This window comes from Onychostoma macrolepis, chromosome 17 (genome assembly GCF_012432095.1).
Source record: "Onychostoma macrolepis isolate SWU-2019 chromosome 17, ASM1243209v1, whole genome shotgun sequence".
Classification (NCBI taxonomy): domain Eukaryota; kingdom Metazoa; phylum Chordata; class Actinopteri; order Cypriniformes; family Cyprinidae; genus Onychostoma; species Onychostoma macrolepis.
Window position 1 is genome coordinate 12,963,461 of NC_081171.1, and position 22,474 is coordinate 12,985,934.

General features: G+C 37.3%; 2 protein-coding genes across 3 annotated transcripts in view; one reads left to right on the forward strand and one right to left on the reverse strand.

The window, feature by feature from the left end:
* Nucleotides 1-103: 103 nt before the first annotated feature.
* slc18a2 (solute carrier family 18 member 2) lies at nt 104-19,948 on the forward strand. 2 transcript variants are annotated; one of them, XM_058748856.1, is made up of 16 exons: nt 104-192; nt 497-662; nt 1,864-2,200; nt 2,660-2,718; nt 2,913-2,996; nt 3,585-3,677; nt 4,936-5,025; nt 5,233-5,276; nt 8,316-8,376; nt 8,857-8,952; nt 10,633-10,711; nt 11,755-11,806; nt 12,267-12,330; nt 12,621-12,740; nt 12,838-12,971; nt 14,573-19,948. In XM_058748856.1, the coding sequence occupies exons 2-16, from the start codon at nt 530-532 to the stop codon at nt 14,675-14,677; spliced, it is 1,551 nt and encodes a 516-aa protein (XP_058604839.1). In that variant the 5' UTR covers nt 104-192; nt 497-529; the 3' UTR covers nt 14,678-19,948. The 2 variants fall into 2 exon arrangements, with proteins under 2 accessions (XP_058604839.1, XP_058604840.1); XM_058748857.1 differs by lacking the exons at nt 104-192; nt 497-662 and adding an exon at nt 1,375-1,558.
* Nucleotides 17,581-22,474, reverse strand: part of pdzd8 (PDZ domain containing 8) — a 37,847-nt gene continuing 32,953 nt past the window's right edge. Inside the window, exon 5 of the mRNA XM_058748855.1 lies at nt 17,581-22,386. Within this exon, the coding sequence (XP_058604838.1) occupies nt 20,126-22,386 (2,261 nt within the window). The 3' untranslated portion in view covers nt 17,581-20,125. The remainder of the gene's footprint in view (nt 22,387-22,474) is intronic.

Consider the following 22,474-nt stretch of genomic DNA (forward strand, 5'->3'; position numbering starts at 1 on the left):
CATTCGTCCGTTCCACAGGCAGCACACCACACACACACACACACACACACACACACACACAAACACACACACACCCCCATTTGAGTTCTCAGCGTGACGTCAAACAGCAGTCAAGCAACTAAAACGCTCCGCATCCAGCGTGCCTTTCACCCGGGATCTGACAGCAAAGCTCAATGCAAATGTGCTTATAAGGTAAGAATTAAAACCATACTGGGTGTATTATTCATTGCAAATATTTAGACTTAGCATAAGAAAGAGAAAAATCACAATTGTTGATAGTTTATTATTTTCAGAGAGCTCCAGTGCACGTATTTATAATTCTATAAAAGTGTAAATTTACTTTAATAGCCTATTTGACATATTTCTCTCATATTAGTAATCAGGTTTCTCCCTCAAGTTTTTCTATGTACAGTATTATTAAACACATTTTACAATGTTTTGATGCCACTGATGTTTTTTGACAGTCTTTTTCTTTCTTTTTTATTGTCTGTTGCAGGATCTTTTTCACTCGCTCTTGGATTTTATTAAAATGGGACTATTTGATGCTCTTAGAGATTTTAGTTTATTAACATGGCTAAGAGAAGAAAGACAGTCTCGGAGGCTGATTCTGTTGATCGTTTTCATTGCTTTGCTGTTGGACAATATGCTGTTGACGGTGGTCGGTAAGTGCTACTATTGTTCACACCTGTTACATGTGCAGGCATAGGCTATATGACGCAGCGAGCACATATCCCTCAGCGATCAATGATAAACTGTTCATGCAAACACGCCTTATAAACATATGATGCATTTAATGATAACAGCTTATATTATCACATGGCTAATATGCTTTCATAATATATCTGTAATATTCACAAAACTTACCATTTCATATATTCATATATTTTGCATTATGTTTGTATTACAACAATGTGAATTCAAATAAAACTCAAACCTTCGCAAAGAGTGTACAAATGTTATAATTAGCCTACAGGGCGGGTCTTCTAAAATAAACGAAATTAGCATTGGAAAAAATGTTTTTGCATATAGGTTATAATTATTTATTTATTTATTTATTTATTCAATAATCAATTTTAAATTAAATTAAATTGTTTGATTTCAATTATTTCAAAAACTTAAAAAAATAAATAAATAAATAAAAAACTTGCATTAAAAGTAAAATGATAAATCTGATTTATATGCCTAGGATATAGGCCTTAATAAAATACCTTTAACTATCCTAAACGACTGTTTCCCCGTGTAAACTCGAAATTGTCGGCTTCTCCAATGGCTGCAGTTGATCTGAATTAAAGTATCATGTCCTCAAATGCTGCCAGAGCTCCGTCCGCGCGCGCGCTCTCTCATATGTGACAGTGACGCGCGCGCGCTAAACTGTCTGTGTTTGTTCTCACGTCCGCGAGCCAAGAAACGAGCACGGCAATTAAGCTGGAAATAATACACACGATGAATATGGCCTGTGTGTACATACAGATGGAACCAGGCGGAAAATGAACCTGTCGTTCTTTGGCTCAAGTGTTGAATGAAGAGGCTTTTGAGCGTTATCGCACACGGTGTCCCTGTGGGTTATTTACGCATGATAATGTCAAACCCAATTGTTCACTTGAAAGGTCAAATGTGGTGTTACACAGCTAGATAAATCTTTGAACTTCAGTTTTTCTGGAAAATGATTGGTAAACATTGATTCTAAAACTGATTTGTGATTTCCTGAATATTATCTAGGCTATGTTTTAAGAGTAGAATAAAGCTTGCTCACTGTCAAACCTCAAGTAATGTAGGATATAATTTAAGACCATGTATACACATATTAATGATATCAATCTCTGTCTCATGGTTATTATTATCTCTTCTCTTTCCTCTCTGTAGTGCCTATTATTCCAAGCTACCTGTACACAGTGGACGACGAGGCTGCTCAGTCAGTCCGAAATCACTCCATGTCCCCTCTGTCCCCATCTGGCACCTTTCAGAGCATTGTGTCTCTGTACGATAACACAACACGCGTGACCGGCTTCAGCCCACAGATGAGCACGGCTAGCCCAATGTCCCCGGCCCTTACTTCTGTGACGCCCCCTCAAAATAAGTCAGACTGTCCCAAAGCAGATGACCAGCTTCTGAATGAGAATGTGAAAGTTGGTCTGTTGTTTGCCTCCAAAGCAACAGTACAGTTAATTACTAACCCCTTCATAGGGCCCCTAACCAACAGGTACAGCAACTAGCATTTCTCTCAAAAGGAGCATGAGATTGCATGATATGTTTGTGCGTGCAGTGAGTGTAAATGGAGTGTAAGTAAGGTGAATATTGCAGTGCAATTCTCTTTCTGTTTCCGTCTGAGTGATCAGCAGTAGTGTGATCACTCGTGCATGTGCCTTCACCCCTCTACATGCTGAATATTGGCCAGTCCAGTTTAATTCAGCACCGCTGCATTGAACGGATCTCACTACGCATGGCAAAATCTTGGGATCAGTAATATTTTCTTTAGCAATGCACATCACCGTTAGTAATGCACTAAGCGTAACTCACAAGATGTGAAGCAAAAGAAAACCTAAACAAAAACATCTTGATTTGACTTCTGAGTGATGCCAGCACTGCAAGTTTAATTTTTGTGGTCAAATGAAAAATGTTGGTGCAAGAGGTTCAAGAAGTTCCATATTTATAATTGCAGAATAGGATACCAGATCCCGATGTTTGCTGGTTTCTGCATCATGTTTTTGTCAACCCTAAGTGAGTACATAAAGCATAATTTCTAACCCTTTTTTTAAACATTAATCTAATTTCTAAGTGTCTTTATGAAAAGGGGTGGAGAAGGTGCACTATACAATGTAAGATTTAGCCACAAACTGTTTGTTGTGTGTACTTCTACGATAAATATGTCTGTTTTTTCTTTTTCTCCTGTCTGCGTTTTACTCTGTGTGAAGTGTTTGCGTTTTCATCGAGCTATACGTTGCTGTTTTTGGCCAGATCTCTACAAGGTGTCGGCTCTTCCTGTTCTTCTGTGGCGGGTAACAGATCTTGTGCGACCTTACATTAGAATACAAAAGGATGCTGTCAAAAGCTGCAATGTAATGTTTATTTAGTGCGCAATTTGTAAACCTGAGTGCGCTAAAACACATTTGACTTTGATGTTCTCGGAACTCTGCATGCATAAAGCCACTGTTAATGTTAATGTGGTGTTCAGGTGCTTGTGTAAAATGCACCCTGATCCCATTCAAAGATATATACAACCTTGGATCTAGATTAGAAAACTAGCTCTTGAAACTCCTGATTACTTATTTCATTGTAAAAAAAAAAAAACATTTTATTGAGTTTATTCTTTGGTTTATTGCTAGAATTTAAAAGGCTAATATTGTGAGGAATCACATTTGCCTCAATCTTTTGAAAGAGCTTGAACACGATTAAATGTATACCCCAAAAAGCACATACAAATATTTTTTGTGGTGGATTTATTTATTATGATGGATGCTAAAAAAGCTAAAGAAATCTATTATATTGCACAAAATACTAATAAGCAGACATACTAATATAATACTAACATAACAGACAAGAAAAAAAAACTTTAACCTCTATAACTTCTGTGTGTCGTTATGCAGGTATGGGGATGCTGGCAAGTGTTTACACAGATGATGAGGAAAGAGGAAATGCTATAGGAATTGCCCTGGGAGGACTAGCCATGGGAGTTTTGGGTGTGTACCGTATGATTAATTTTCCTTTTAAGGCAGCGGCTTAAGTGAAAATAGCTATAGATTCTATTTACACTATGTTAAAATATCAGGATTTTGCAAATAGTGGCAATTATCTGCACCTCAGTATTGTAAAACATTATAAAACAGTATGTAGTAATAACTTATTGAGTGTAAATTTTCATTTTAATTCAAATTATTAAATGGATGACACCTTATTGGGACAAAAGCCCTCCTTATACCTACCCGATACTTTATTTTCAACTTTTTGATTATTTCCTTAATTTTTATTAAAAATAAATGCTTTTCTGATGTGATTTGAAATTTGAAAAGGGAGAAAAAAAGTTCACCAAAAGACGGATTCAAACCCAGGTCGATCGCGTTAAAAGGAGTGTGACACACACTTTACCATCTGCGCCACTGGAGCTGACGATTGGCATCTGTCTTTTATTATGTTGACTATGCCAATCACACGTTGGTGGGTGGAGTTAGTGTAAATAGCTTCTGCCAACAAGCCAACACTCCATTCTTTTAATATTCTGCAAAACTTGGTTTGCACTGTTACATTGGAGATCTTGAATCCTAACTCTAATCTTACCCCTTGAAATGCATACCAAGCAAAGAGAGAAACATCACGTTGGGTGGTTATGAATTAAGTGCCTTGGAATTTAAGATTGGGAGGTAACTTTAAGTGGCACGTTTAAAGCCCAAGAGCAGTGGTCAGAAGAAATGGCCTGAGTGGGGCCTGAAACTAGTGCTTCCCATTAATGATGTCATGCTTTAACCACTGTTGCAGGATGTTTAATCCTTGATAGTCCATTATTTTATTCATAATGGCAAGTAAAGTATTAAAAAAAAAATTTGATCCACCGGATAAGAGCTATCTTGTGTGTTCTAAGTGATTACATTTTGCTGTCGTCATTAAAATGCACAAATATTGTACTTGTTAATCAAGTGGAGAGCAGCAGAAAAATGGAGCACAATAATTTCAGTTAAAACCTATGAAACTATATTCATCTGGATAGTTTGAGACTTGAAAGGGGTTTGTTGTTGTAGCACAATTTATTGTTTTACTGTGGTTTGGTAACTTTGGTTATGTGAACACTCTGCAGGGCAATTAGTATTGGATTTGTGGCCTGTGTTCATTCAAAGCATATTGTCAACGTCAGAGTTTTCAAAGTGAAGATACTTTGAGGTGCAGTGCTTGCATTAAGTCTCTGAGTAGTATGCAGTATACTGTATGTGTGTGTGTTTTGTGCAGTTGGCCCTCCGTTTGGCAGTGTCATGTATGAGTTTGTCGGTAAGACGGCTCCTTTCCTTATCCTGGCAGTGCTGGCGGTGCTTGATGGAGGTGAGTTCATCAATATCTGTTTTTTTAAGCTTGCCAACATTTTTCCAATCAAAACAATGGGAATGACAGATTAAGTAGCAAAGCTTCATGTTATTGTGATACAAGTGTGGAATTGAATACTGGTGACAGAAACTCATTATAACTGTATTTCTGATGCTGAACAAGATGGCTTCATATCTGATGTTTTTTTCTTATTGTCATGAGCAGCTTTGCAGCTATTTGTGCTTCAGCCTTCGAAGGTCGAACCAGAGGTGAGTACAGTACCTTCTTTCCTGATCTGATCTGAATACTTTTTCTGGGGGGGGGGTTAGTTGTGATGTATAGCATTAGGTAAATGCTCACCTAAAGGTCAAGCTCTGCATTTGAAAGGCTTTGTGTGAACATTTTGACAAAGAATATGTAAATACTTGGGTTTTATAGCTCCACTGATATTTGGGATTTAAAATGACAATTATTTGGTCTAATATCCTGAGCAAGAGGCTTACTATGACCTAGCAAAAGATTTGCACAGACTATTAATCATGATTTGGGCTCGTTTTTGTAATTGCTTTGCTCATATTTGTAATTTTGTAGTTGTACCTTAATGGGAAATAGAACTTCAAAAAGCTCCACATTACATTGAATCTTTACTTGGTATTCATCTTGTGGGCAAAAACTGGGAGAAGCAGCTTTAGTGTGTTTCGTACTATGATTGGTCTAGTCTTATCAGTAACAGGACTAGAATGATTTTCAAGGGGAGTTTGGGTCTCACACTGGGTACTTTTAAACCTCAATATGTATTTGGGATTGAAAATATGTTTATATGGATTACAGTGTATGTATTTGTAGATTGTAGTGCATGTTTATAGCGATGTGTGTAGAGGGACAGTGCATTTGGAGTAGTGCTGTGGTTTGCGTCACAGTAATAGGAAATGTACAATGGAGTGGCTGATCCAATCAAAGCATGTCTGACTTTGATCAATGGGGTTGATGGGTATCAGTTACTACAGAGACCACAAGTGCCCTTACAGACAGTGTGTGTATTTATGTAGCCCCTCGTGTTTGGGTTATCCGTGAGATTTTGTCATCTTTCTGGAGGAATGAAGCATTTAACCCACTATTTTCCAGCAATAAATAATCTTAAAAAGAAATCTAATGGGAAATGTTGCTGCGCTCTTAAAATGAAAAGTTCTTTATTGGAATTTACGGTCCATTGAATAACCTTTAACATCCATGGAACCTTTTTATTGTACAAAATAAAATAAAAAAGGTTCTTTAGATTATGTTCTTCACACTAAGAAAAAAATTGTCTTTTAAGAACTGTTCACAAAAAAGTTATTTGGTGAACCAAAAATGGTTATTCTATGGCATAACTGCAAGAAAATTCTTTTGGAACCTTTATTTTTTATAAATTGTCAGTTAGTGATAGGCAGCAATAACAATTTGAGGACAAATGTCCTTCTGCACTTTCTGCCAGCTAAGATTTAATATAAACTAATAAAAGCTAACACTTGATCAATTATGTGACATAAAGATTATATTTTCAGCAGATCAGAGTGACACTGGTTAAAAGGTCAGTTACTTTTGTCATTATACCACAGTATACCACACTAATTGTTTGGGGGTCGCGATCTTCAATGAGACCATTCGCAGAATGAATTAACCTGGTTATTAGGGCAGTACCACTGAATGTGAGTGGGATGATATGTCCGCAGAGGAGCAGTACGTGCAGTGAAGGGGAGTAAAGCAGTGCTGATTTAATGAGGGGGGTAATTGTTAGTCGTTGCCTGGTGACTGCTCCAAAAAAAAGAGTGTCAATGCAGGCATTTCTTGCAAAATGCTGTTATGACTAGACTGAAAATGTTAAATGTTAAATGTTAAATTCCTTGTCTGCCATTGGTTGAACGATGGAAATACATCTCCCCGAAACTCACAGCATCAGTTGAGTCAGTGTTGTTGCTAGGATGCTTAAATAAAAACAGAGCAATGTTTCCAATCAACCAACACATGGCTCACTCACAGTTTCTAAGTATTATGCTGTTATAGAAGAAACAGACTATTTTAACATTATAAATAGTATAGGCATCATCTTTTAATCACTTTACCATAATATGCTTTACCATTCTTTTGGCAAAACAGTCATACCTAAAGCTAAAATGAAGAATATTTCTGAAATCCTTTAGTCCCTTCAAGAAATGTAGCCTGGGCATTTGCACTAGCGATGCCACAATTCCCACATCAATATGGAGAGTTAAGACTGGTATATTTTGTCACTCACAAAGTTGTTTGTGATCTTCTTTTCACTGATCGCTTAGAGGTGTCCTAAAGGGAATAGACTGCATACGGGGCATTATATATATTGTCTTGTGTGACTCTCAAGGAGTCCATCTCCATGGGAACCGCTGTGGTGACTAGGGCAAGATTTCTCAAATAGAATTATATGCCCTGAAGTACATCCCTTTAGAAAAACTCGCCTGACCTGATTGAGACCAGGATTGTTAATGGAATGAGACGAAATCCCATATCAAATGTGACCCTGGACCACAAAACCAGTCTTAAGTTGCACGGGTATATTTTTAGCAATAGCCAAAAATACATTGTATGGGTCAAAATTATCCATTTTTATTTTATGCCAGAAATCATTAGGATATTAAGTAAAGATCATGTCCCATGAAGATATTTAGTGAATTTCCTACTGTTAATATATCAAAACTTAATTTTTGATCAGTAATATGCATAGCTAAGAACTTCATTTAGACAACTTTAAAGGTGATTTTCTCAGTATTTAGATTTTTTTGCACCCTCAGATTCCAGATATTCAAATAGTTGTATCTCTGCCAAATGTTGTCCGATCATAACAAACCATACATCAATGGAAAGCTTATTTATTCAGATTTCAGATGATGTATAAATCTCAATTTCGAAAAATTGACACTTATGACTGGTTTTGTGGTCCAGGGTCACAAATAAATAAATAAATGTCTTATTATATCCTGATAAATAAAGTAAACATGTTAAATTTTGCTTTAATTAATAAAAACATTGCAGAAAGTTGTGGTATTCACTTCAGATACAGCAAAAATCTATTGAACATTTCTTTTAAATTTCCCCATAGGAATAAATGGATAACTATGGTATTCAGGATTTGTTTCCTGTGACACAAGACCACGTCCCCAGTATGATACGTTTTTGACTGGCAAGGGCATCGTTGCTGTTGTTTTTAAACTGTAACATTGATGTTTACGGTAAATTGCTTGCAATTAAAAAAAACAACTTGATATTAATGGACTTATGTTTTAATTTTTTCCCAGACCCAAAAAGGAACTTCACTAATTACCCTCATGAAGGATCCATACATCCTCATCGCAGCAGGTCAGACCAGTAAACACAAATTAACTGTTCATTCCTACTGTTTTATCAAAAATAAAATGCAAACCTTATTTTTTTTAAAAAGGTGAATGCTTTTTATAAGAATGGATTCAGAATTGTGAGTTTTTGAATACATGTAAAGAAAGAAACCAATGTTTTAGTCAATTATGTGTGGCATTTAGTGCTGTAAGGGGTGTGACACATTTAAGAGGGTCATCTTTCTGTGAGAGAAGGATAAGAAAGTGTCAAGTGTGTGTATATGTGAGAAAGAGAGAGAGAGTGAAGTGGTCAAGAAACACATCTGTGTTTGTCTCTGCCTCCCCTCCTCTCCAATTACAGTGGCCTGAGTGCAGGGGCAAGATGATGCAGTTTATTATATCTGAGAAAGGAAAAGAATGGCCGTTGAAGGAGGGGGAGAGATGGACAGAAAGACAGAATTCTTCAGAGAATGAATCCACTTACCCTCCTCATTTTCTTTTTCAGGTTCCATTTGTTTTGCTAACATGGCCATTGCTATGCTGGAGCCAGCTCTGCCCATCTGGATGATGGAGACTATGTGTCCCAGGAAATGGCAGCTAGGTTGGAGAATGTGCTTCTTGTTAATGTGCACACTTACACATTTCTTCAAATCCCGTCTTTCCAGAGAAATGGTTACTGTGGGCGAGATAGAAAAAGGGCATAAATTACAATGAGTTTATTATGGACAATTACAATTAACAATTATGGACAAAGTGAAAGAAACAGCAAATAAAGCCTAATGTATGTTTTATTTATTAGTATATTTTGCATGAAGAATAAATTTATATTTTAAAATGTATTTTAAATAAAATTTATTATTATTTAATAGTATTATTTATTTACTGTAAATAATTTATTATTTATTATTTACCTTTTTTGTTATTTAATTAATTTATTATTAGCTTTTCATCAACTCACAACCCCCTGAAGTTCTCTTATTAAGCTCATTCTGAAACTGCTGTAATGTAAAAATGTTATATAATTTAACCCCTTAACTGTCACTCACAGTTTTGAACATAGACATTATAGAGCACTATCCAAACTTACATTTTTATAATTCATGAATGAAAACATTTTGATGTACCATTTCCATGGTAATGCAATGTCTGATTTTAAAATGGGTTTCAAAGGATGAATTTTGAGATTTTAAGTTTTCAACTGATATATAATTTCTTATGATTTCTAATTCGTGATAGAGAAAAAGGCAACTAAGAAGACTTTCTGTGACAAAGGTCAGAACTCCTGTTATGATACAGATTTTTTTTCAGGTGCACTCTTGTCATAAATTAATCTATTACTTTCCCTACATAATTTTTTAACAGAGAAAGTGGTAAAATACCTATTTAGGAGTCTTAGACCTTTCCAACGATATACAGTTTGTCATGATTAGATTAGGATTCAATTGTAAAATAGTGAAGTAAACGTAGGCGTCCCGCAGAGGGGACGGTGACAGTTAAGAGATTAAATTGTAAAATATATTTGTAAAGTACAATTTTAAGTAAACATCATATTAGTATTTGTTTTACTGAACTTAATTTATGCTGATTTTTAAAATGAACTGGATGATTTTCTTTATTGTAATAGTGAGAATGAATTTCTTTTATTATAATGAGAATTACATTTTAAGAGCATTTTAGGAGGAAATTACTTTTTGTCTTTTTAATTTTCTTTAAAAATCTATAAAGTATATATATATATATATATATATATATATATATATATATATATATATATATATTGTTATACTGTATATACTGTATTTTTATTTAATTTTTGGTGAGGGGAGCAAATGACAGATTTATGTCCACAGATTCAAACAATTTGCTAATAATAATAATTTTACAATAGTTTAAAATGAATTTCCACACACTTCCAGAATTGTGTAAAACACTCCACACTGTAAGATACAATTTAAACAGTTAGTTTCTTCTGGGTTTCTCCACAGTTTTCCTGCTGTTTACAAAGCTTTGACAGATAATAAAGAGAAAGAGAGAGAAAGGAAAGCAGAGAAACAGGGAGAGTGAGGGCGGGAAAGGGAGTGTCTTTGGTCTGGCAGGATATTGAGGTGTCATTGGCAGGCAAAGGAAAGCAAGAGAGCTAATGAAAGAGAAGGAGCGGGAGAATGAGAGAAGCAGCTTCATAACAGCATCTGTGAGACGAACAGCAGCTTTGAGATCAAACTGATATTGTGTCGTCTTATCTGAGCTCTCCCCTCTCTCTCTCTCTCCTCTCTCCTTTTAGGGGTTGCATTCGTGCCAGCCAGCATCTCATATCTAATAGGGACCAACATCTTTGCCGTTTTGGCTCACAAAATGGGGAGGTAGGAGAGGGAAATTAATGTGTTTTTTTCCCTACTTCTCTTGCCTTATCTTCCTTCGCTTTGCTATCAGCTTCCTCTGTTTTGAAACAGCTCTAAATGAGTTTCTGTCGCCAGGTTTTGTAATTGTGTTTTTAAAAATCAGTCTCAACAGCATGCTGTTTATTTGTTTGTTTAAATTATACACACTACTTTTAATGAACCATAAGCTCTTATAAGAGGCATATACCGTACATGTTTCCCATTTTTATGTTATGTCTGCAGGGTCCAAAATTAACAGTCACACCTGCCGATGTCGACTGGATTGCGAATATTATTGGCTATAACTATTTTGTACAATATACTTTCATTAAAATTAAGTATCATTTATTATTTATTACATAGAAATCATTCTAATATGCTATCTAATTGCTACTCAAATAACATTTTTATTAAAGCTGAAAAACCATTTTGCTGCTTAATATTTTGGTGGAGACCTGATATTTTTTCCCCAGGATTCTTTGAATAGAAGGTTCAGAAGAACAGCGTTTATGTAAAATAGAAATCTTCTGTCACATTATAAAATGTCTTTACTATCACTTTTGGTACTATCGATTTAATGCATCCTTGCTGAATGAAAGATAAAATTAATTCAAAAATAAAATCTTACTGACCCCAAACTTTTGAATGTTAATTATGTTAATTAATTATGTGTATTATGGTACAGTTTCTAATAGTTACAGGCCAAACTTTGAATGTTAATTTTGGACCCTGGATGAATGTCTGCATTTTTGTGTCACACATGACATTCTCTTAAAAATGCCTGGAGATGTTTCTAAGAAAAGAGAGGCATGTCTGGCAAAGCATTTGAATTGTCAGTGGAAAAACTCAGCAGGGCCTGTAGATTTGCACTGTGACATTTTACGATCTTTATGCGTCTCTATTAGGACTGGTGCTGTTGTTTGAGCTTTGTTACTGAATGTCTTAGTCCCCAGCAACCTCTGGTTCAGAACAGCAGACATTTGTTGGCCTCATCTTAAATTTTTTCTCTCTCTCCCTCTCTGTAGATGGCTGTGCTCGCTTATAGGGATGCTTCTGGTTGGAATCAGCATTCTCTGTGTACGTTTTTTAGACTAAATCCCTGTCAGGGATCAACTTCTCTCAAAGAACACACCACACCTGTGAATATTTCAACACCTTATCTGTCTGTCATTTCAATACTGTTGTGGCTCAGAGAGGCCTAAGATGTTTTGTTGCCCTCTAGCGCAGTTGAGGGCTGGAAAGAAAGTTTATTTTAAAAAAGAGCTCTGACTCTCTTTGCCCTAGACACATCCTGCTTAGCAGGAAGACAGTCTGTTCTCTTATAGATGCTTATCAGATTAGACTGGAAAACAAGTTCAGATGAGAGTCAAGTGCACATTTGGAAAAAACATCAGGGTTAAAAAGGTTATGAAAAGGCACAAATCGGTGGTCTGTTCTACAGAATGTTTGACTGTATTTGGTGTTTTCACTTATAATGTAATAATTAATAAGATATATATGCAGCTTCCTGTATTGAGCGCTTCTAATTGTCCAACAGGTGCCTTTTGCAAAAGACATATACGGACTCATTGTGCCAAACTTTGGAGTTGGATTTGCAATAGGTGAGCTTTGTTGTGCTGATAAAACTATATGAGGAAACCTGTTGCCTTAAAAGGATTAAGTAAATAATAATTTAAAAAAATAAGTTAAGTGAATTGTCAAGTTCACTTAACTTTTTAAAAAATTATTATTTACTTAATCATTTTAAGGCAACGGGTTTCCTAATTTTCAACTTATCACTTTTTACAGTGTAATTTGTAATGAAAATTGTTTTATATTCAGAAAATAGAAGTATTTTTACTAATGGCATCAGACCCACTTTATGAAACAGTCCATATTTTGTGGTCTGCAGGTATGGTGGACTCCTCCATGATGCCTATCATGGGTTACCTAGTAGATCTGAGGCACGTGTCTGTGTACGGTAGTGTGTACGCCATTGCTGATGTTGCCTTCTGCATGGGCTTTGCATTTGGTAAGTTTTCCAATTCTGTTATTAATTCTCATGAATTAATTTGAATTTCTACTTTCGAAAGTGTGAACTGCATTTAACACTCATGTGTGTTGTATAGGTCCATCAGCAGGCGGGGCGATAGCGCGGAGCATTGGCTTCCCCTGGCTCATGACCATCATTGGTGTGGTAGACATCCTGTTTGCTCCTCTCTGTTTCTTCCTGCGAAATCCTCCTGCCAACGAGGAAAAGATGGTCAGACCCCACAACATGTCATCCATCAATTCAACATACGTTACATTCATTCCAGTCTACTCACTCTCAAACACAAATATTAATGCAGTGTTACAGCTCATATGCTTATATTTACAATTCCAAATAATTTTCATTTGAAATCTGTTTTACTCCTAAAGTGTGACAATTTCCATGCAAAACTGGATATTAAATTAGAAGATTTGATTTTATACAATTGTACTTTGCTGCAAGATGGAAGACGCATGTATCCTGACTCGTATCCATACTCCCTTCATTATTATCATTATTATTATTCCAATAATAACCATATGTTCACTCTCCACCTGCCATTCAATCATGCTTTCATTTTGATTTAATCTCTAACTTCAAGTCACTGACATGATAGAATATGACTTCAATAGGAAATTGTTACATAATAGCTACAAATAAAAACTGCGCAGGATGCCCTTAAGCTAAGATCAAAGAGTGATGTTGATCTGAACAGACTCGTGCATTTGCCCTCAAATGTTGCGTGATCAAAGCCAAGCATCACGGGCTTTCTTTCTCAAGAGGAGCACTACACTGTTCCTGAAGAGCACTAACATGCACACGCACACAAGCCAGATCTGCACGTCTTTATCAAAGCCTCATTCAATCACAGTGCAATAAACCCACCATCTCTCACTAGCAATGAGATCAGCTCCGCCCATAACTGATGATGTCACGAATGCTTCCATTGAGTGTGAAATCGAATCGCTAGTGGAGACAGTGAGGTTACGCAATTTAGACCTCTTTATTTGTCCTTTTCTGAAATGAAAGTTTCTGTCAATAGCAGTAGCCAACCAGATTAACACAGAGTACCACCTTCAAATTAAATGAAGAAATCTTTAAAGTGTTTAATAAAAAATAAATAAACTAACCATAAAAACACAGACTGACAAATAAATAGACTAGAATAGATTCCAAAATAAATTACTACATAGATAGCTAACATTATAAACATGAATTGAAATGAGGCATCATTTATTTATTTTATTCAGAATTAATTTATTTGTAAATTTGAAGTGTTTTTATTTTATAAATATAATAATTTCATTTCATTTATTTGATAAATAAATTACATTTTTATTTTAATATTTTATTTATTTATAAGTACATCTATTTATTTGTCAATTTAACAGGTTATTGATTTGAAAGGTATTTAATAAATTGATCATTGTTGTTTGTCACTGCTGGTCTTTCATAACTGCACGTCTACAGAGAATTAGTGGCATCGGAGATAAAAAATTTCCAAAATTTCACATATAAATGAGACAGAAGTGATTTTGTGAGTCCGGAATGATGTTCCAAAAGTTTTCTTCCTTTCCGTCTGTACACTGCCGCTCTTTAATGTCAATCTTTTGCACAATCTTTTGCGCAAGCAAAGCGATAATCAACATCGAATCGTGTGATAAATTGTTTCCTGCATACATAAATGTTGTGCAAATACATAAAAGCTAAGTCTTTGTAAACGCACAGTATATGTGCTTTGATGTGGTTTGTATGTGGCATAAGATCACTCTAGATAAATGTAAGGTGTCCTGTACACCAATAATGGTTTCTTACCTCTTTCTCTTTCTCAGGCCATTCTGATGGACTCTAACTGCTCAATGAAGACCCGTTCTTACTCCACCCAGGGCTCCAGCTACCAAATGGGTGACGATTTTGATCCCGAGAGCCCTGAATAAGCCTCATCAAAGCCCTCGACCATGTATGTCACCCAGAGTATCTATTTTGCTGTATGAAAGAGGAAAGCAACAGACTTTAAAGAAAACCACAATGCTAATTGGTGAGAATGTCCCATATCTGTCCCTCACTGTCCTGTGGTTGTGATGGTCATGTTCTTCTGAAGCAAACCAAAGTTGTTCTCGTTGCTGTTTGTTCTCAGTGTGGGAGAGGTGAAATATCTAACCAACAGCCTTATCGATATGGATAACATTTGTGTGTGATTCAAAATGTGGGAATTCAGTGAGGATAAAAGGAAAACATTAACTACAATTTTCTTCAGCATAACAATATTAATTTTTTCTCATTCGAAAGTCAGACAGGGTAGCTGATCAGATTAATTCAGTATGACTTAATGGACAGATATGTACTGGATATTTATTGTTTGTCTGTTGTGGTAGGAAAGTATGGTCTTCATATATGTATCTATCGGTCCTGTTAAAGTCTTTTCATAGGCGTAAATGTCAGTGTATTCGAGTCAGAACTCACCTTGAAATGGGCCTTAAAATGTTGCTATACGTACCATAATCAGTTCAAACTACATCATATATGATAGAGAACAGCTTAAGAACATTTTAGGTCAATTAAAACTTGAATTTTCACGTTTGGGATCGATTTCTTCAAATCTGGTACATTATATGATTCCATTGCTGTTGTTTTCATTTAGGCTTTTTGATTTTTGACAGCATCAGATAATCAAGCATAAGGTCAATAATTCCTCCTGTCACGTTCTGTTTATGTGACTTGCGTGATGTCCGCTAAAAATGATGTACTGTACTATCAAAGATGAGCCACAGCTAAATTTTGATTGCATATGGTGACAAACTGTTTCAGTTTAGTTAAAGTAAATTATTGCTGTAAAGCATCCAGATACTTTAGGTACTTTAGATTATATTTTGCTTTTAAAGTGTATATAGTATATATATATATATATATTTATATATTTTAGTAAGTCCTTTGAATGTGCTGGAATGCTAATACGTTCATTTGTTAAAGAATGCCTCAGTACTGCTCTTTCCCATTTTTGACTTTTTCTTTTCCTCTGTTTTTTTTTGTTTCTAGCAAATGTGTTCTTTTTAAGAACTGAACTGGCTGTGAAATGAAACATGGCCTTAAATTGAGCTCCTTAAATCTTAAAGCCATATTTGAAATTACTGGGGTTTTATCAAGACTATAAATATTTATTTAGGCAATGAGCTTAATTATCAAGTCAGAGATCTGTGCAGGTCTTTTTATTTATTTATATTATTATTAAATAAAGATGCATTCTATGCCTTAAAATCAGACAACCTGCTGCAAACACCATTTAATGGCAAGTGTAGCTGTAAATGTGTTTTTGAGAAACAGAATTCAAGTCTTATTGTACCATGGACCGTATTCTTCATATGCTAAATGACAGCTTAATCTAACATTAAAAACATGTACAATTCCCATCTTTTGTTTATCAAGTAGGCATTTTCATATTAGCTGAAATAATTGGTTTTGGAGTTAAATGATCTGGCTAGTACAGGTAAAGCAGTTTAGAAATAAGTCTTCAATATAGCTTGATTCTCCTTTATTTTCTTGGCATTGCTGTACTGAGGGAAACATCCATTTTATTGCAGGATACATCCAGGAAAATAAAGTCATAGATGTTTTCCTCTGGAGCTACAATCAGTTTAACGCAACAATTGCGACCAGAACTAGCCTTTGAGAAAAATCTTGTTAGCTCAGCTTTAAGTATCTGCACAACTGGAGGATGTTTGTGTTGGATGTGAGGAACGGTGCCCTGCTCCCAATCTCCTATCATAACAACTGCAGTTGTGGACTGAACAAATGCGCGCTAGTCAGCAGACAAAATTCGCCAGTTTTTAAACGCAAACTGTAATCAGATTGGTAAATGTGCTGCCAGTGTTGGAGTTGCAGCAGTGTCCTTTAACATCTATGTTGTTTTTTAACCCATTTACCCAGTAAGGGTTAAGAGTATTATGACATTTATTTTCAAATTGTTTTATCAGAAATTAGTGTAATATGTGCCAATGTCAGTGTGTGCCTTCAGACTGGTATGTCTTGTTTGTGTTTAAAATATATCAACTAGGAGGTTGAGTTGATGGTTTTATATCCAGTGTTTGGTCTGGTGGTTAGGTTTTACATCAGCTTTAGAGCTCTGAAGGTAATGTGTGTGTGACCGCAATAGAAAATAAATGTTTAAAAAGACATAATGCTTGTTTCCCCCCAATGATCTTTATCATCTTGCAAACACAACAGACTTTACATGATTGATAATTCATTTTAGTACTGGTATGAAAAGAGAACCTGCTAGAATGACAATTCAAGACTGCATTATCCAATCAAATCAAACTTTAATATGTTCTATTGATTTAAAAATGTGCTTTGCTTTACTCAATTGGACTAAGGTTTAAGAGTGTTATTTCCTGTTATTGATTCTGCAGCGTGGCAATCTTGTTAACGGGTTCACCACTAACGAAATGCCACCTGCTCCCAATGTCTTATTAATGGCTAATGTTATGAACATTTCGTTTTTGATAATCCTGATATCAGCTCGCAAGGTTTTCAGAAGTGACGGTCCATCCAGTTTAACCCACTACACGTAAGGAGTCATTCACACATTAAACATTCCACCGTGCTACCTTTCCATTAAACACAGGATTGAGAACGCAACTGGCTTCACGGCTATCAAATGTAGCGAAAATGACCACTGGAGACTTAAAAATGAATTCTGTTGCAGTATTCGTCTTGCTTCTAGAGTCATTGTAATAAGTGATATACCTAGCCTACAGCAGAGCAGTGAGAACGGGAAGGTGCAAAAATTACAGAGGAACTTTTTTTCATTTCTAATAATTTATTTATCTCAAGTGCATAAGCAAATATGATATGTCAGTGCGTAAAGGTCTTGCAGCAAGTTTAAAAGCTGTGCACTTTGTCAGAAGATGCCCTCCACCATAAATAAAACCCACAAAAGAACAAAATCATATTTACATGAAGCAAAAACAACACCAACAACAACAAAAAAAGAAAGGATGAACCCACATGTTGAGCACTCTGTAAGTTCAGGGAGAAAAACAGGGTTGAAAGTCACCTACATTACTAGGCTTTTTACAATAGCGCTTTAAACATGACATAGCTTCCAATAAGAACAACAGCTTTCCCAGAAAAGCTTAACCACAGTTTGCCGAAGAAGATGTGATGTTTCGTACTTGTTTGTTACCTTTGTTTTTTTTTTCTTTTGTGATAGAGATAATTGGAGAAATATTTTGAGAGCATATGATCGTGGCGTTGTATTTGAAAAGCACAGAATTACAGCAGCAGCTACTAGACAAGAAGCCAGAAAAAAACTTGGAAAGCTTGCCATTTAAATGTTATTCCTTCAAGTGAATCAAAAGGGAAAAAAATCCTTTCTGGTTTGAGTGGTAATGAACTTCTTATGCAAATATTGCACAAGCAAAAACTGACTTAATTCTACACCAAGGTATGTTGTCCCTGCAACGAGGGGGGTCCACTAAGATCCTCTATGGTGATACACACTCATTGGGCCGGGGTGAGGGGACCCAACCTTAAAAATGATGTCCCATGTCCATTGAATAGATTACATAGCAGCAGAAATGTTAACAAGGACAGCACGACTGTTAACACAGGTTGGTTGAACAAGGACAGGACTAGGACTTCAATCCCGGAGAGCCACTGCAGAGTTTAGCTCCAACTTTAATCAAACACACCTGAACAAGCTAATCAAGGTCTAAGGGTCACTAGAAAGCTACAGGCAGGTCAGTTTATATCAAGGATGGAGGACATCTACACGGTGGCTCTTTGGGATGAAGTTGGCCACCCTTGGGCTAGGAGTTTTGTCCTCGCCACCTAAAGGCTTTGTCGTTTGTTTTTACTAAAAATCTTTGATTCAGTAATGCATATAGCCAGTTACAGTAGCTATTGTGTAAACCACATGAAGTAACAGCAAAAAAGAATCTTACTCCAAGTCCATTTAGAGTAAATTAAATAAATGAAAACTAACCAGCAATACACAGACAGAGGCCACAACATACTCTCAGCTTTTGAGCCCAGCAGACAGGTTACAGACCGTTCATGAACTTACACAGTAGCTTTGGGAATTAAGGAATACTGTATGCATTGACAAAAGATAGTTTTAATGACGTTTTACACTTTGAGAGGTGATGTGTTGAGAGGTGAACGGAATAATGAATGTAAAGTGAGTCATTTGGGAGATACATTCATTAGTTACAACATGTAAAATGAACTTTCAATGGCAACAAATCATGCCCAAGCACACGAATGTGAGACATACTGAAAATTTGCTTGCATGATGATAAAATTAAACATTCCAAACCAAAAAGGAGCAGGCTGACACAAACATAACCATTCACCAGAACCAACTGATGGTGGATAAAAAGTATCCAAATTGGTTTGAGAATAATCGCCACCATTTTAGAACTCATAAAAGCTCAAAGCAAATTAATTGTGAGATTATGTAATGAGATAAGTGACAATTATTGGAAATATATTATGAAACATACATATGCAATATAAATATCCCTCCCTCAAAAAAAGAAAAAGAAGAAAAGCCACAATGGCTTTGTGACAAATATAAATTAGACAAAGAATGGTCCCCAGTATTATAATAACATCAAGATTATCTGTCCCCTCTCAATTCAACATTAAATATTCTAAAAATAACAAAATTAACAAAAGAATGAAGAAATTTAAAAGAAATTTAAAGAAATTCTTTAAAATGAGTAACAACTGTAAAGTAACATGAGAAAAGGTGCTTTTCATAGAGGAAAACATTGGTTAGGAATGGCATCATTTTCTATGGACTGCTGTTCAGGATATAATCCTACATTTTGTAGTGGATATAGTGTAAGGCAGAGGGGCTTGAAGCTCAAAACACAACGAACAGGGTGCATTTCCAACCATGAATATCACTAACAGCACACATGTACATAATTCAGTCTCTACCAATACAAGTTAAAATAAAAATACATATCCAAGCTCGCACTAACTCTCCATTTTGAAGCTTGTTATGCTTAAAACAATTGACTGCACCTTTCAGGTAAGGCAGGTAAAACTTGGTTTGATCATGGGAACTCATATTCTGTGCATTTTATATAATACTGCTGAAAGTCTACAGATGGTTCTGTCCTCTAAAACAGTAACTAAGGACTAAAGATGGGGGAAAATATTTATTAAAAAAATTTAAATGTAAAAAAAAAAAAAAATAACTGGTAAACTACTGACACTCTCACAAAATTCCTCAACTGACAGTACATTGCAGTGATCTTTAGGAATACTTTTGAAAACCTCACAATCACCTGTGGAACACCCACAGGTCAACCGAGTCAAATATGAGAAAAGGTCTTTGTTCTTGAATCCCAAGCCCCTGATGCCTTTTGTCATCTTTACGGTAATGCCTCCACACAGATCTGCTCCTCTGTAATCTCATCCAGCATCTGAACATCAACAGGACTGCAAATGTCACTGTCGTACACTTGTGTGCCCATCAGCACCTCCTCCAGAGCCTCAGCTTTGGCCTTTGGAAAGCCATGCTGTTCAGATGGTGAGGTGCTTTCTACAGACTCTAGGTCTTCGATGCCAGCACGGTAGTGAATCATAAGCAGAGTCAAAGCTTGGAGTCGTTCACCGGACTTAGCCAGAGCTGCCGAGATGAGGACCTTGCGTCGAGAGTCAATCGTGTCTCGCTCTTCCACACTCAAAGAGTTGTTATGCTCCAGCTCCTGGTCAATCTCCTGCTGCAACTTGTCCAACATAAACTCAAGTTTCTGTGAACGTTCATCTGTCGGGAGGCCACGGTAAAGATCTCGACCAATCTCTTTGACGGCGATGAAGACGCTGTCGTCCAGCCCACCTTCCTTGCGCACCAGTTTGGAGCCACCGCCTCCAGGTGGCTGCTTGGAAGGACTGGCCCCAGCATAGGTCTCTGTGTCACTGCTCTCGTTGTCAGATGTGTTAGGTGTGTGTTTCGGAGAAGGTTCCACCAACCCTGGTCCCATTTCTGCAACCTGTTCTGCAAGTCTGGCTTTGGGCACCTGCCTTAAATTGAGGAGTCGAGAGCTAGTGTTGATAATGTGACGTGTAAGGCCAGTAGTTGCCCGATTGATTGTAGACTTGGCCTCAGGATCTGCCCCACGCCGGTCTGAGGCGGCTACGCAGTAAGGGTGCTCTGTTAGACACTTCTCCTGACACTTCTTGTGGCAGACATAAGAACAGGTCATGCACTGTGAGGCAGCCTTGGTCCACACCTTCTTCTTGCAATATTCGCACCAAGTGGGATTCTGGAATTGAGTGTCTTGAAAATTGTGCCGCATCTCTCCGATTTGCATGCCGCTGTAACTTGGTTCATCCCGGGTTACTATGAGAACCTGCTCCCGTTCCTTTTCCCGGTCTTTTAAGTCTTCTTCCTGTAGACTCCCTTCTCGCTCACGTTCTACCAGTCCACTGGAGAGGTCTGACTCCCCGTCTGCAAGGTAAGTGAAGTTGAGTGTAACATCACCATAGCAGAGTTTTTCATTGAATCCTTTGTGAGTGCTCAAGCTGCGCAAAGCAGTACGGCTGACACTGGCCCTTGGTTCGGGAGCACATAGACGGAAGGTGCTCTGATATTCAGCAGATGACGTAGCTAAGCATTCCAGTGCTATGTGTTCCAAGCGCAAGCTGATGTGCCCCAAGCACAAGAGACTACCAAGCTTGAAGGGGTCCTTGCACCAAAGTGCTACATTAAGGAATTTGTGGTGGCTTTCCACCTCAAGGATCACAGAGGCTTTGTTCCAGCGGGCAGCTCTGCTGCGGTACATGATTTCAGACGATTCCCAGAGACCCTGCTCATCGACACTGTCCCTAGTGTTGGAGGAGCTCTCGGATATCTTGTCTTTGGCTGAATCTTGCTTGTTTGTGGCTGGAATATTCGGGATTTCCTCTGCAGGCTCTGGGTGCTTGCTCACAGGCTTCGGCTCTTGTGACTTAACAGCGATTTTCTCTACCGGTTTGTCACCATTGGCAGGAGTGGGTTGCGTTTTTTCTGGACTTCTTTCCACTGCAGGTTCGTTACCTTCGATCAGGCTTTGGGTTTCTGAGGAGGCAGAAGTGACTTTTATATGAGGCCTGGGAGGGACAGGAGGGCGTGCAGGTGGTGGAGGAGGGGGCACCGTTGGTCTCTGTGGTGGTTCAGAAGATTCAGCAGTCTTGAGAGTTGGCGCCTTTGGTGATTCTTTGGGCTGGGGTTTGAGTGGGGACTGAAGGTTCAGTCTGCGGTTGAGAATTGGCGAGATGGAACCAAGGGGCTTGGCCAAGTTGGCCACAGTTTTTTTGGGACTTTGGTTTACAGAGAGCAGGAAATCCTCCTTAGTGTCAACAGTGACTGGAGCTGCAGTTGATTTGGACTCGACGATTAGCTCCTCAAACTCAGAGTCATTATCTCTGTTTTCAGATATGTCCATGGTGGTTATTGGGGCTGGGTCCTCCTCGTAGCCCCCAGGCTGATGAAGATAGCTGGGCTCCTCCATTGGGCCTAGGGTTTCTTGGAGTGTCCCCAAGCCCACAGTAGGCACCTGGTGCCGGACCGGCCTCTCATATAAGACTATCACTCTCTCTCCAGCTTGTTTCAGCAGCTTCGGCACTTGGACAGAGGACGTCACTTTGACTCCTGTGCAAACAGACAATGAAGAACGTTTGAAGCTTTGCAAATCTATTATAAAATCTTCCAAAATTGGGCATCAAATGAACTATCCACC